Below are 15,502 nucleotides of genomic sequence, written 5' to 3' on the forward strand. Positions count from 1 at the left end.
AAAGCAAACCTGCTCAATGAGGCTGGCACACACCTGCCCCCCCTGTGCCATCCCAGGCCAGGCTGCACACACAGAGCTCAGCTTCAACAGTCTCATCTGCAGTCCCCAAAACCTGCAGACCAAACAAACCAAGCTATCCAGTTCAATGGCAACCTCCAGCCACCAAGTGAAGAGCGGCTGCAGCTACTGTGAGACAGCAATTCTGTAGCTTGACTTCTCTCGAAGATGGTAAGTGTCACTGGGTTAACAATCCGTGATCAAATACATTGTCACTTTGGTGTCTGTAATGATCTATACTGCTTTTTCCCAAAGTGGAAAAATTCCTGAGAGAGGTGCTTTGGTCTCAATGTTATTTTTGTGTAATCAAAGCACTGCAGAAACATGAACTGTAAGACTGCTGAGGTCTCCCTTCTCAAACTCAGTTTTTGAGCTTGCACAACCAGTTTTGGACTAGGGCGGAGAAACCAAAAAAAAACTTGCAAATGTACCTCAAAGCTCAGCAATTTCTGGTCAAATATATATGAAGTGCCCACTGAAGCTGAGATTACTTTTCTGTTTTAGAGGAGCGGATATCCAAGGAGCATTGCTGACAGGTGGACAGTGCTCTTCCATGCATTTCAGCAATCTCAACCACCAGAGCAGCATCCTAACCATGCTCAGTTGTGAGGCTGTGCTCATGCTCAGAGCTGTCACTGGAAATACTGAAACGCAGTCAGGAATTTATCCTGTTGAACACCCTTCCACACAGTCCAACACAGATAAACACGTTCCAGTGGATCCAATTAATCTCCTAAGGGTTGCTTGGCCTTGCTAACTGCGTCTCTCCTGCCTTTTGCTGTCTCCTTTGGAACCAAAACACACAAACTCAATGGCTTATCTCTCAGCTTGCATCCTATTTCAGTAGCCAGGTCCAGCTGTGTTTGCAACCAGCCATGTGCTTTCAGACGAGTAGCAACTGCTCCTGAGGGCAACAAGGAACGTAAGGAAATCCCTGGGCCAAGCTCAAGCAGGCTGGGAGAGGAGGAGAAACTGCTTCCCAGGCTGGGTACAGGAAAGTTCCCACAGTATATATTGAGAACACAGCATCCAAACCCTCCCAACTGGAGCAAACACATTGCTGCAAAATTCCCAGTAATATTCGGACTGTCCACTCCAGTGGCATTATCTTCAAGGGATGTGCCCTCATGGATGAGCCAGGGACTCAGCTGGCAGCAAGGATGACACCACTCCCTAAAGCCTTCCCCTATGCCATATTTAATGTCGTTAGCACAATCTACAAGGATTCTTACCTTTCTACCTATACAAAATATTATGTTTGCGAGGAACTGAGATTAGAGCTTAGTGTTTTAAAGAAGATAATAAAAGATTTTGTAAATTTTTATATAACATTTCAAACATGAAAAGCAAAAAAAAAAATTGTCAAAAATTTGTTCTTGGTGTTAGAATGCTATGACAGGTTTTATGCTGATCTGATGTAAATCTTGACCCAATTTATAGTCTTACTTTTGACATAACATGAAATTCACATTGCAAAATCTGTTCAAATTATATTTGGCAAGATTGTTCCTGAAAATCTGAGGAAGACTGAAGCAAGAACCTTAAAAATGAAATGAGTAAAGGAGTGCCCTGGCGAAAATACAGACACATGGCAGAGTCCCATGAAGAATAAAAGCTCTGCCTCACGAATAGCCTTAACCCAGTGTGCCTACACCAGAGTCTTACACACAGCCTTAACCTGGTGTAAGTGGCTACACACTGTCAGGTGTCAGTTGGAAACAGGTATTTGCACATTTCACTTGTACCTAAAAGAGAAGATGAGCTTGAAGGAATGGCAGGTTGCTGAAACCTCACTCATGACACATATTAAGCTTGAACTTGATGGGATTTCTGTCTAGAAACACTCAGTGCTTAGGGACCTCCAGGGTTAGGTCCTTTGTCTTTCATAAAACCCTAACTGTGTATTGGTACAAACTGGCTGAGTTTAACTAAACAAATCCCAGAATAACCTCCACAACCAAATTTAAAAAAAAAAAGAAAAGAAAAACAGCAAGAATAAAAGAGCTTTATTTGTGAAAGTTTCGATGCTGTTTATGCATGCTTCAGAAAGAGCAAGCAGTGTTTAGGCTTGGTCAACCAAGAAAAAGTAACTGTGCCTGTGGTACATTAATCCTTGCTTTGCTTTCACACATTCACATATGTTGACTGGATTTTAAAATCCAGAGATAAGACTGACAAAACAACAAGTGTGAACCAATCACATAATATTCATTAAATACACAGGACATTATTTGATTCTAAAATCTCATAAAAAATTTGCCTGTGTAGTCTAAATTACTTTCCTGAAGTAAAAAAAAAATAGTCAATAAGATGGTACTATGAATACTAGATTAGTGGGAATATTTATGTCTAAAACTATTAATTTGAAGCCATTTGTATCAGGTTCTGTGGGAAAAGGATGAGGCCAAAATCAACCTTTTACTGCCCTCAGTATTCAACATCTGTTTCCTATGCAATTGCCAAAACCATTAACACCATCGTAAATGAACCCTGACATCAAAACTGCTTTTCTGAATGAAAATAGCATGAAACCAGAAAGTCATCAGCTGTTGAGCTTCTGGCTGCTTGAAAACATAGACAGCAAGAATCCAGCTGTTTTCCAAGTATTGAACAACTCTGCAAGTGAAGGTACTCTGTGCACAGAGATCTTGTTGGGCTCCTTAGGATTTTTCGCAAGGTAGAATGGATCTTGGTCTTGCTGTATCTCACATATAAGAACAGGGTCATATTGAAAAAGAGAATCTTAAGGAGTAGCCACTACCTGAATGCATGCTGCAAAGGAGATGGGATGATCACAGGCAGAAAAAGTGGGAAACCTTATTTTTTTGGGATAATTTGTGAAGTGAGTAGGTGTAGCTGAACAACACCAAATTAAAAAGCAGGTATTTAAAATACCTAACAAAAAACTTGAATTTGTTTCAAAAATATTGTACTGTTTTGCTAAAAGGAAGCTGTTTTCCATTTTCTGTTACATGATCTTTGACATGAAGTATAAACTGCCATTTGTTTTTTGTCATGGCAGAAAAGTTGCATTGTTTTAAAAAGCCCCAATGGGACAGAGAAAAGGTAAAAACAAAGCTAAAAAGAGCCCAATGCTAGAAGTAGATGGAGTTGCCTGAACACCCTTGTGATCACAGTTTGGTTAGATGTTATTCTCTTCTTCTACTTACAGGAGTCATAATAACATTAAGCCATGAAATATCAGACTAACCTTAACTGTGGCCCCAGGAAAGAAAAGCCAGTTGCCAGTATCCACAGGATCCAGATTATCCTCCAACACAACTTTTCTGTGAGCAGCATTTATGATCAGGATATTGTCCAATGCCCAACAGGCTTCATACACATCACCATCTTGAACATAATCCTGTTTCCACTGAAAATGGATGTTCTCCCCTTTAGCATCTTCAGGAAGGTACAAGATGTGGATGATTGTGCTGATGTTGGAAGGGGCACTGAAAAACAATGACAGGGAATTAGACAAATTTTAAGACATAGTCAGGAATGCTTTTCCCTCAACACATTTAGCAGGTGTGACACAGTTGTGCTGACATCCCTTGCATGCTGATAAAGCTTCTATGGAGATCAGAAAATACTTGCCCTGAGGCAGAGTCCCACTGCGCCACACAGTGCACATCCAGCCCTAACAGGCAGCCTGGCTTCAAAGAGAGTGCAAGCTAAGGCCATAAACAACAGATCAACACAGATGTTTGGAGATCAGGAAATAGAGCAGGACCATGTCCATGCTCAGAGATGGTCACAGATGGTGACAGGGAATTGTCAGGTATTTTGCAGGTATGGCCAAAAGGAAACATTAAGGAAGCTCATTGCAAAAACAGGTCTCACAAAATGTGATTTTTGCTTCATCAAAAGAATCTGCTGACTTCTGATTGCCTCAGTCCCTTGAAGATTTTGATGGAGCAGAATGGTAGGAGAGAAAAGCTGGGAATTTTCTCTGACAAACGTGTCCTTCCAATCCCACACCCCTTCTGTCAGGATAATTCTGTGGGTGAGAAGGGCCAGGTTGTCTTTTTTCCATGTTCTGCTTCAAGAACAATACACAAGAAACAATCCATTTGTCCTCTCTCTTGCTGCTGAAAATGGAAAATGAGGGGTGGAGAGTCAGACCTGGAGTATTACTATTAGCAATGATTAGGGCCTTGAGCTTTTCTTCAGAAAGCTGTCCTCAGAGGTGTGAAAGGAATGAGGTTCACCCCAAAGGAGTTGGGGGTGCTCTGGAGGCTGGGAGGAGACACAGCTGCGGCAGGTGACCTAAACTGACCAAAGGGACATTCCAGACCATGTGACACCATGCTCAGTATATAAAGTGGGGGAAGAAGGAGGAAGGGGGGATATTTGGAGTGACGGAGTTTGCCTTCCCAAGTGGCCATCACATGTGATGGGGCCCTGCTCTCCCGGAGATGGCTGAACACCTGTCTCCTGAGCAACCAGCAAATTAATTCCTTGTTTTCCTTTACTTGTCTGCGTGGCTTTTGTTCTCCCTACTGAACTGTCTTTATCTCAACCCACGAACTCTCTGGCTTTTACCATCCCAGTTCTTTCCCAGTCCCATCGGTTGGGGAGTGAGTGAGTGTCTGGGTGGGGCTGGGCTGCTGGGTGGGGCTGAACCACAACAACCACCCAGCAGGTGAATTAGCTACATTCAAACCTCGGGCTGCAAGGAGTTTGAATACTGGGCTTTGCAAGACGTCAGCTACTCAGTGTTCTATCTGCCTTGGTAGAGATGCTTTGAAAGGTGAATAGTTTGTCAGAGACAATCCAGAGCTTTTAGGGAAAAAGGTCATCAATAGCTTCCTTTTATAGCAGAAAACAGAGGAACTTCTCTTTTGAAAGCAAAGTGAAATGCCGAAGAGCAACTGCATTTGTCCCATATTCACACTCAGAATCTGCCCCCACAAATGGCCTTGCACTTGCTAAACGTTGTGTCTGTCAGCCTCCAGTGCAGCACTGCTCTGAGCGCTGCCCTCGCTTCTCCCTGAGCCCACACAGCACCCGCCTTCCGAGAGATCCCTGCCCTCCCTCCCTCCCGGGAGTCCGGAGCTGAAATCCCACTGACACAACTCAACACCTCCCCTCCACAGCTGCCCTCCTGTCCCATCCCTCCCCAGCTCTCCCACCGTTCCCTGGAGCTGCATGTAGTGCTGTGAAAGCCGCTGAAGCACATTTGAATAAACACTGCAATTCATACGGACCACAGGAGAAACGAGCATCCCTCCATAATTCATCCTCCCCACTTCGCACGACATTGCTCTATTGACCTATTTTCTACTGCTGGCTCCAGCATCAAAGTTGAGGAAAGAGAGGTCAAGCTGCATGCACAGTAACTTAAAAAAAAATTTGGTCTCAAGGGCTTGTGTTTGCATCCTCACAACTCTTGAGTTTCCTATCTTGCAGAGCTACGAGAGCAACTGAGCTGATATTATGGACTATGTGTGTAATTTTGCATCAATGTGAGAAAAAAAGAAGGTATTGGGTGGTTACTCTCAGGCAACTTCAGTGCGTGCGTTCAAGTCACTCTTGCTTTATATTTTTCTGAGATAAGAATTAGCACCAATTGTTTTACTAAAATGGAACTTAATTTATGTTTTTTAAATGAAATTGTAATCCTGCTCCCCCAAGGAGTTGGAGGATGAGATACGGAAATACACAACCTTGCAGCTAGAGTTTTGTTTGTTCATCAGAAATTAAGAAGCCTTTTGCTCTGCATATTTCCTCAATGGACTGAAAATAGGCTCAAGCAAGTCAATTGTATAGCACTGACACTGAGGTAATGCAGGACAGCAGACTAAGATGCTATGAGTACATTACAAATAACAATGCTTTCTTCCCCAGTTGTATAATTATGTTATAAATATAATTATTGTGCCCTTGCACAAAATGCCTTTCCTAATATTACTTGATAAAATAAGCTCTCTTGGAAAAATCCATCTCTGACACTAACTCTCTTTTTAAAGGTGTGCAGATTGCAATGAAAATACTTAAATTTTCCATTCATAATCCTTTGCATTTTCATGTACACAAGTTGGTTTAAAAGCAAGGCACTATTCACCATAATCTTGTTATTAGAAGAGTGTTAAGAGCCAAGTGTTCGTATCAACCTAGAAACTTTTTTTGTTGTATATTTTACTATACCAAAGTAGAAACTTGCAATATTATAAAATATGGCCCTTGCTGACATTAAAAATGGTGCTGAAATGCAAAAAGTTATCAAAGTTTTGTTTTTTCAGGCCCCTGAGCCTGCTGGTTATTGGAGTGATTCTCTTCCTCACTTCCCATGTACCCAATGGATGAAACTGTGACTTACCCCTCATCTTTTGTGTGAACAAGGAGAACGGAAAAGTTAACAAATAAGACAAGTCTTAAAAGAGCCAGGTTTAGACACCACCTGCTCAGCTGGAAAACATGAAAATGATTAAAAAGCTGTAACAAACCTAATTTTCTCCAGCTGAGTCCAATCTGCAGAACTGTTCTTGCTGTAGGACACGGTGATGCTGGGATCTGAGTAACTAAAGCGACATGAACCCGATCCTGGGAAAGCAATAAAATGAGAAGTGTTACGACACAACAAAGCATAAATGATTCTCCAATAACTACAGTTGCTGACGGTGCCTTTGTCACCTTATCACTTCTCCCCATTTTAAACTGCTTTGATTGATGATGAAATTTCCTGTGATCTGTTGCTGAAGGTAAACACAAAATAATGCATGCTTTATGAGTCAGAAATAAAGTGGAAATGATAAATCACAGCAGTGCCATGTAATCTCTGCAAATTTCCCAAGGGAAGCCAAGTAAATTACTTAACACCCCCAACTGCAGGAAGAAAACCCACCATATAATGTTTAAACAAAACCTTCTTATTAGAGAATAATCCACATAGCAGAATTCACAGGGAAAACAGTAAAAGACTGTTTTTCATATTACTGTATAAAATTTTAAAAAAAGTCTTAGAAATAAAAACACAGTAAATGAGAGGAAAATATACACAGAATTACTTGAGGCAAGAGCAAGTGTGCTTTAGGAATTTAAGAGAACAAAGATGTTACAAAATTAGTTATTTTAAGGTTGCCTGAAGAAAATTAAATTAAGAAATCATCCACTATACTCCCTAGATCCTGTAATTAATAACAAACACTTGATGCTGATCTGGGAATCTCAGAACACTTTACAAAAATGAACTAATTAAGCCTTATGGCACCCCTGCAAGGTAGGGTAATATATTTACTCTTGATTTATAAAAGGGTGCCTTCTGGGTGTTGTCACAAAAGATGAGCTTAACAATTAATACATGGGGCAGTCAAAATAACAGAAAAACAGGATTGAGAAATTCATCCTAGAAAACATGATAAACAACCTGAGTGGTAATTAAACACACAAAAATAACTATTTTTCCTCAGACAGCAGATAATTCATCCATCTCACAAAATTCAGTGCTCAGTGAAACAGAAGTATCCTTGCCTGTTTTCCAAAGATCGAAATTTCTACTTCATAAGCATGTGAGATTCAAAGCAGCAGACAGTATGTACCTTCCATGTTTGAGAGAAGCAACTCTCAATTAAACAGCACCTCTGATGGCATCAGGACAGCACGAGTATGTATTATATGTGCCACAAGGAGTAGGTTATGTTTATGTGTGTCTCAGATATGTTCAATTGCACTGAAAGTTGTGTAAATACATATTTTAATATATATAAATGTCTCTACAAACTACTGACAATAAAATACTACCATTTTCCAACCTGGGGTTCTTATTTTTGTAATTAAATAAATGGCCTGATTAAAAAGGTGTTAACCACTAGTACAAGAGAACAACTTACACATTTTAATGGGAACATATGTCATTAAGCACACTGCTTGCAGCCCCAGCTCCCCTGAGGCAGTTCATATTCACAGCTCTCAGCTCTGCAGAACTGCTTTTCTACCCTGAGACACTCATCACATGCCTCTGCAGGGGGAAAACCACTCCAAAGCATGGGATGAAGTCCTGCCTCTATAATTTTGTCTGAAACATCAACTAGATTCCTGGAAATGATCCACAAAGTTGCTTTCCTGTATCTTTCACTGATGTTAAATTGCAAATAGAGTAACAGATACTTCCAAGCCACTACAGCTGCATGTGGCATGCTCAGCTGGTCTGACACGTATTCTCGCTGTAAAGAGGCACAGAATAATTAATATTGCAAAGGCAGCAGGACTTTGAATTACCAACCATGTATCCAAAACGGCTACAAAGCAACTGTCTGGTTATATTTTACTGACAAGGCATTTTATTTCTATCATATTAAAACCAAATGATGTCAGGAAAAGCCTTTGCGTTTCATATTTGCCCATCTGCTGAGATGGTCTACTTTACTGAGTGACATCTGCTGTTGGTTGCTACTTCTGTAGAATTTAGGAGTTCCAACCCTTAATCTCACTTGCTCATTTTATTTTAGAGGAATTTGGTTCAAAAATCAGGGAACTGCAGCCAGTTTGACCTCTTTGGCCAGTAGAGGCTGTGAGGTAAAACAGCAACATACTGAGTTTTATGTTAGGCAGAAATTAAAAGAACATAAACAGTAAAAATAACCAGCAATATAGACTTTATAACATCTGCCATTCCTGTAGTGTTACAATCAACTTTTGGTACAGTGCTCTTAAACAAAGCTTAGTCCAAATATGCTGCCTAAAAGGGAGAGAAGGCCAGATTTGCTGCACAATCAATGTGAAAAATGTTGTCTGTCAGATCTGAACACCCTCAACTATGCAACGAAGATCAAAGTTGTTGCTTAAAAGAGATGGGGCTGCTCAGAAAGGGCTTTGCAAGGTAGGTGTGGTATTTCACTTGTGATACTGGAAAAAGAGCAGTGGAGAAAAGAAAAAGAGGGGACGAAAATTCTAGGTTTTATTATTAGTTTGACAAGCAGGGTGGGTTGCATGAAGATTAAAGTTAGTTTGTGAAAGTCCACAAGTAGCAATTACTGGCTGTGATGACAAATGTGTTTTTATCAATGTTTAAACCATCTTTATGTATGTTCTTGACTCAAAATCCTAAGATAGCAAAATTATTTTCCAGGCACCTAATTCTGCAAAACTCTAACTTACAATGAAAAAATTAAAAAGTACGGATCTGGTACTTGAACCTTTTACAAAATAATGTACATCCTAGTTTATATTAAGAATTTCTCCCCAAGAAAAGAGAGGAGGATGAATATGCAACGGCACTAAAGGACAGGGTTTACTGAGATAGTCTTGCAAGTCACTGCCTTTCCATATAATTTTCGATATTACTTACAATATAACTATTACTTAATACTATGCTATTAGTCCATATCACTGTTATTTCAGTAATCCTAAACCAGGATTATTTAAAATAGAAATCTGCTTTTTGGGTCTTTGCCTCTACCTCAACCAGCAAAGCTACATTCTGACTTTCTGAACAAATAGGTGATCAGCACTCAAGCAGTAACATGGCAGCAATGAAGGGCAGTTCAGCTCGGGAGGGAGTGTCCTTCCCACTGCTCCAGAGATGGTGATAAACAGTTTGTCAGCTCTGAGCAGAGAAGCAGGGGCAGGATGTCATGCCCATAAATCTTTACACCTTCCTGTCCTCTGAAGGAGAAGTTGTACATAAAACCTTTTGAATGAGATTAGGTTAGGCTTGCTTTAAATCAGGAAAGCCCAGGATTTGAATTAGCCCTGAAAATGGGTAGCAAAATCTGCATGATGATTACTGCAACAAGTCTGTGTTAGATAGCTACTGCATTAGAGAAAAAATGCAGTTTATTTCTTGAGATGAATATGTCACAGCAAACTTGATGCCTTGGTGAGGTTATTGGTAGATAAATCTGACTGAGTTAGGATTATACTTTCAGTATTAAGGGCTTGCATGTGTAATTATCTATTGGGAGCAGGAGGCACACCAAACCATCCTCCAATCAAGAATAGCTAAATTTTTTGTTTACATATATACAAGGCAAGCTTGTCCTTGTGTTTCAGGAACAAAGGATTTTTTTCCTTTGGAGTTATTTTACTCCTTTTGATCAACTTCCATCTGATGTTCACAGACTTTCAAAACTTTCAGAGAGAAGCTAGAGATAACCTTAATGAATTTAATTTTAAATGATACATTTGAAGCCCAGACAGCAATTTTGTCTGTTATCAAAAATTATGAGCAGCTTCTGTTATAAAACCTAGCCATTTTAATATACTGAATATTCTGAAACACTAATTTATTTGGCGGGTTCTTTACATGTTTGGATTTTTTCCCGAGACAAATTTCAATAAAATAAAATTTTCTCAAAGTTGATTCCAGGCACTGATGCTAGTAGAAGAGGGTTTTGACTGGCAGAGTATGGGATTGCTAAACATCTCCTGACAGCTGCTTTGTTAATTCTGCTTAGCTAAACAGGAAGGAATAGAAAAGTGAAACAAAAGTATGTTTCTCAATTGCTTTGCTGCTTGTTTCAGAGGACTGGTAACCCATAGCCAGGACCTGACTAGCACTGACCACCCTCAGCATGTCCAACTGAAACAGTCATGATTTTGTTGGCTTTCTTAATTTTAGGTCTTGTTAAGCTGATTTTGGTTTCCTCCAAGGCCATCTAAAGTACTGGTGAATATTTTACCTACCTTATTTTTTAAATGCCATGCAGGTAGCAGTACTAAGAGCATGGTATTCCAGGAGAGATGTTATGAAGGCACCACATATCAGCTGTTTGTATCCAGGTATTCAGTTATTTGTATCCAGGCTGACAATGGCAGGCAAAATTAATTCTCACTACGGCTTTGCCTCCAACTGTGTCAGATTTACAGAAACCCAAGTCATACAGCTGTTGGTCTCTAAGATTTCTTAACAACATTGATTAGAAGCTGGTGTTTTGCTGAGATAAAACTGGGTGCCATCTGCAAGGGAAGCAATATTTTCCTCCTTACAGAGTGTGACGTCCTCTGCCTCTTGACAACCTCTTGATAGTTCCTGCAAGTGCTTCCGTGGATAAGCAGATGAGATATCTAATGCTGGCTTTAAGGAGAATGAGTCCAGTGGGGGACTGCACAAGAAAGATTCACACAAAAAATGTGCAGAAGGGTTTAAATCGTGTCCTGAATACAGTCTGAAAAACAAAAGGGAGCTGAGAAGAATCCCTTTTATCTAATGCTAGAAGATTAATTTTATTAATTTTGTTAATGGGATGAATAATGATTAGTGTTTGCTAAGGATTATAATTTGCTGATATTGCTTGAATTTAGCTAAACTGGGTAGTGTAAATTACTAGTGGTCAAATTTGGCTGGTTTGCTAATAGTTTTTTCCAAAGTAATGAACCATACAGTTTGGCATAATGAATGGACCATGGATTCTAATTTTTTTAAAATGTATATTTATACTGGCTTTTGATCAAGAGTGAGATGATTTTAACCATCTTAAAATATAGAATATTTAGTGCTGGATATACCAGAAGCATGGGTACAAAAAAATGCAGTGCACTGTTCATTCCATTCTGCCTCCAAAAACTTTCTCCAGAGGTCACAAGAGCTTTTTGATTTTTCTTTGAAGTCAAAACTTTGAACTGAGTTACAAATGTGATTTTTGGTTATGACATTTTAGATTTTTAGACTGTTTTTTAACAGCTTTTCTTTTTTTATAGAATGAATTCAGAGTACAAAGCGGTATTTCGAGTGTGAAAAATATTCAAATTAAAAACAGTAAGAACTGCATTCTATTTTGTAATCATAGTCCACCTATTCATGGAAAGAAATACTTATTTTATTGCTGGTTATTTTTCTTTCCCTCGAGGGAAAAGGATTTTGACTGTCTGCTTTCTTGTGTATGTTCTAATAATCAATCTGAAATAAATATCTGACACTTGAAAAAAAATGCCAAAGGAATTTGCCTTCCATAAAAATCAGATCTACTTTAGCATTAGTGAGAATTACAAATTTTGTAATGCAAAGTCTCAACTATTATTTTCTGCAGGTTTCTAAGAGGAGCTAACTTCTGTTCCAGTGGCAGATTTAGGCTGTTGTTCCATTTTGGAAATGCTGGGTAGTTATTTACATCTAAATAAAGGGCAGATGAGCAGGCTAAAAGCCTCCACTGTAAAACTGTAAAAGATGAGGGGAAGAATAATTGGTAAATGCATTTGATAAAAACCAATCAGAAGAACTTCATAAGTGAAGTCCTAAAAATGAATCTGAGGCCAAACTGTAGGAGGATGGGGCCCTGAGAAAGCTGTCCTTGCCCAGGGTGTGATGCTGGTTGGAGCGTGGAGCAGGTGATCACCCACGGGCCCCTTCCCATCTACCTCCTGCCAGGATTCCCTATAACAGCAAATGTACTTTTTATGAATTAATGCAGCTAATTTCCTCTAGATGAGAAGTCTGAGGAAATACTTATCTGGTTCAACTTCCTCTTAGTCTATTTATATTCAGAGATCTGATGTGCTTCCTGCGCTCACATGAATTTGTTCTCTTCTAATGAACAAGATCAGATCACAATTCATATTGCTTTTTGTGCTGAGAATGTTGAAAGAAAAATAAGCCAGGCAGAAAGCTGTATTTCCCCCATGCCAGTTTCCGATTTATTCTGATGTAAAGCTGTTCAGCTATTTATAGTGTCTCTTTCTGAGATACAGCCAGCAGGTATGTGCTTGGGTAATGAGTCTGTTGCCAAATAAATAATTACAGGATGCTAAATTTAACCACGTTCTTAAGTGCACTAACATCAAATAACATAACACCTTGCTGAAGGCAAAGTGAGCAAACTTGCTTAGACGTGGATGAAATGGACACCCAGGAATTGTAGCTACTGACACAATAGTATCATTAATGCCCTCAAAATACTTGGAGCTATTCTTGGATATCTGACAAAGTAGTAACCCCTGTGTTCAGGAAGCATTCTCTACTGGTTTATCCACATTGTACACTTCAACATTATTGCCATTAAATAGTTAATGGCAGACTATGTGGAGATCCTCTGAGTGAGAGGGTGACCTTTCAATGAAGCTGGGAAAAATGTAAATGATACCATCTCAAAGTAGTTCAGTAGTACATGAACACATATCAGTAAATAGAAAAAATGCTTTGTGCAATTGTGCTTAGCAGCCTGGGTCAGATGCAAAGGTCTATAATTAAGAAAATAAGCACCATAAAGTGCTAGTATGAGTATTAAAATACTGCATGAAAATACATGAAGTTTTATTTAGATCCCTACAGCCAGTCCACTCTAGAGACGAAGTAGAAAACCACACACTGGTCCCAAGAACTGCTGTGTAAAAAGAGGTATCTTGAATACACAGCTATGAAAGTCCTTTCCTTGGCTGCTTTAGTGAAATTCCCTGGCAGCAAGAAAATCTGCGAAATAATTTTTCTCAAGCCAATTCTGAGCTGAGGTGTCTCTCTGTTCTGAAACCCTGTAAAACTGTTCACCTGAATTTATATATATATATGCAGGTAGATAATAATTAGTTTGGTAAAAATTGGTTTTTGAAATTCCTGATGGGCTTTTCTATTTTTATCTGCTTTTACTTTTCAGTCCCTCACCCACTGGAGAAAGAGCCAGGACTGTTTTTCTGAGCTGGGGGCTTCTCAATTTCCCCCCCAGGAAGTACAGATGTTTTGTTGTTTAATTCAAAAATGGACCTTTTTAATCATACAGAAGTTATCTTCATACAATGATATGAGCAGGATTAAGATGAGTCTGTCTGTAATCCAGCATTTATTATTTGCAGCCCCCAATTCCATAATGGCCCATGTTTGACTGCGAGGTGGCAGCACAGCCACCTGCCCTGGATCTGAAACCTGAGGCTCTTTATCTTTTCTGCTTTTCTTCATGTAGTAAATCTTTAATGCTCACATTTTAATTCCCAACAGTGGCTGAGAAGCCCCGGTACAGAAGTAATAAAAACAATATTTCATTGTAACCTTGGGCTAGCCAAAACAACACAAATCATTTTGCCCCAAGGCCATTAAAATGTCTTTCAAATACAGCATCAACTTTAAACCTTGGTTTCAATCTAGGTATTACCTAGGCTGCCCCTCTTGTAAAACTCAGGAAAATCAATAAACACCACCTAACATTTCCACTTGCTATGTGAAGAGTACTTGATGATGTTACTTACCTGTCTTATTCTTTCACTTTAGATGAAATTTACAACCTATGCATCAGCACAAAGGGCTTCTCCCCCAGAAAAGGGAAACCAGTAGATTTCATATCAGACAATAGCAAATGGCAATTTGGGTAGCCAGTCAAAAAAAATAAACATTGTTTCATTGGGGGAAAATGGGAAATAAAGCAAGCAGGAAAAATGCAGAATGGTGAATGAAACCAATTTTGGCATTGAGTTAGATTAAATTATCAAGGTTTCCCCAAATTTATAGGAAAGAAATTAGGAAAAAACAGCCTGAGGGTTCAAATATATTCAATGCTGTGCTCTTGTTTCTTAAAAAGGACAAATCTAAACACTGTAACAATGAATCTGTGGCCACCAGAGCTGCCTTTCCCAGCTGGTACCACTATGAACACAACTGTGTGGATGTGCCATGCCTGCACAGGAAACCTGCTGCTTCTGGAAGGCACTGGAGTAAGAGAAGTTTGTGTGACTGAAGGAAATCATCCCTGCAGGTGACTAAAGCAAAGGAGGCTGCTCAACATCTCCAAGACATTGGCACCAAAGTTTCTCCCATGAGGCTTTTTGTGTTCAGCTAAGATAGTGATGAATTTAAAAGATCAAGTGCTCCTCCATGCTAAATTCAAAAGGGGTCTATTTTTCACTTTGGTATCTCTCTAGAGACATGTGAGTGAATTTTCTTAGCAAATCTGAAGGAAATTGCTCATCTCTATCCAGTTCTGCTGAGGCTATCTCTCAAGGTGCTATTACAGCATTTGACAGTCATCCAATAGCTTCCACTAATTGTAAAACTGAATAAACAAAACAGGAAATTAAGAGAAAATGATCAGCAGTGGTTCCTTGCTGTGGCTAGTACACCTTTCAGCCAAAGCTAAGACCTATTTAGCAAAACAGGTTTGGACCTGTTCTATCAAGTGGTCTGAATCCAAGCGGAGGATAAACAGCATAAAAACACTACTGTCAACATAACAGCTGCCACCAGAACTCAGTTAAAACATGATAAGAACATAAATCTCTTCAGACTGTTACATGGGGCCAAATGCAGACATCGTTGTTCACATGGCTGAGCCAAAGTGGATTCGGGATGTTTCTGGTGGGAAGTAGAAAGGATCATCCTCCCTTGCACATCTCTGTAGAGCCCTCCAGATGCTGCTCTAGGGAACAGCCCTAGCAGTGAGAGACTGCTGTTTCCTCCACAGAAACACATGGAGCTCAGTGAATCAACTGCACTATTTATTTTTGTAAGACTGGTTTTTGATCATCAGTATCTCCTATTTGCTGAGGTTAATAGAGAAGTAAATGTGTTTTCTGAAACACAGAACGC

The 15,502-nt window shown here is 39.6% G+C and overlaps 1 protein-coding gene across 2 annotated transcripts in view; it reads right to left on the bottom strand.

Moving 5' to 3' along the window:
- The window catches only part of RELN (reelin), a 272,354-nt gene that overhangs the window by 119,305 nt on the left and 137,547 nt on the right, over positions 1-15,502 (bottom strand). For both annotated transcript variants that reach the window (XM_085040349.1, XM_085040356.1), the window contains exons 9-10: positions 6,507-6,603; positions 3,269-3,509 (exon numbers count right to left, since the gene is read on the bottom strand). In XM_085040349.1, the coding sequence (XP_084896475.1) occupies positions 3,269-3,509; positions 6,507-6,603 (338 nt within the window). The remainder of the gene's footprint in view (positions 1-3,268; positions 3,510-6,506; positions 6,604-15,502) is intronic.

Source organism: Lichenostomus cassidix, chromosome 1Aa (genome assembly GCF_008360975.1).
Source record: "Lichenostomus cassidix isolate B80296 chromosome 1Aa, HeHo_3.0, whole genome shotgun sequence".
NCBI lineage: Eukaryota > Metazoa > Chordata > Aves > Passeriformes > Meliphagidae > Lichenostomus > Lichenostomus cassidix.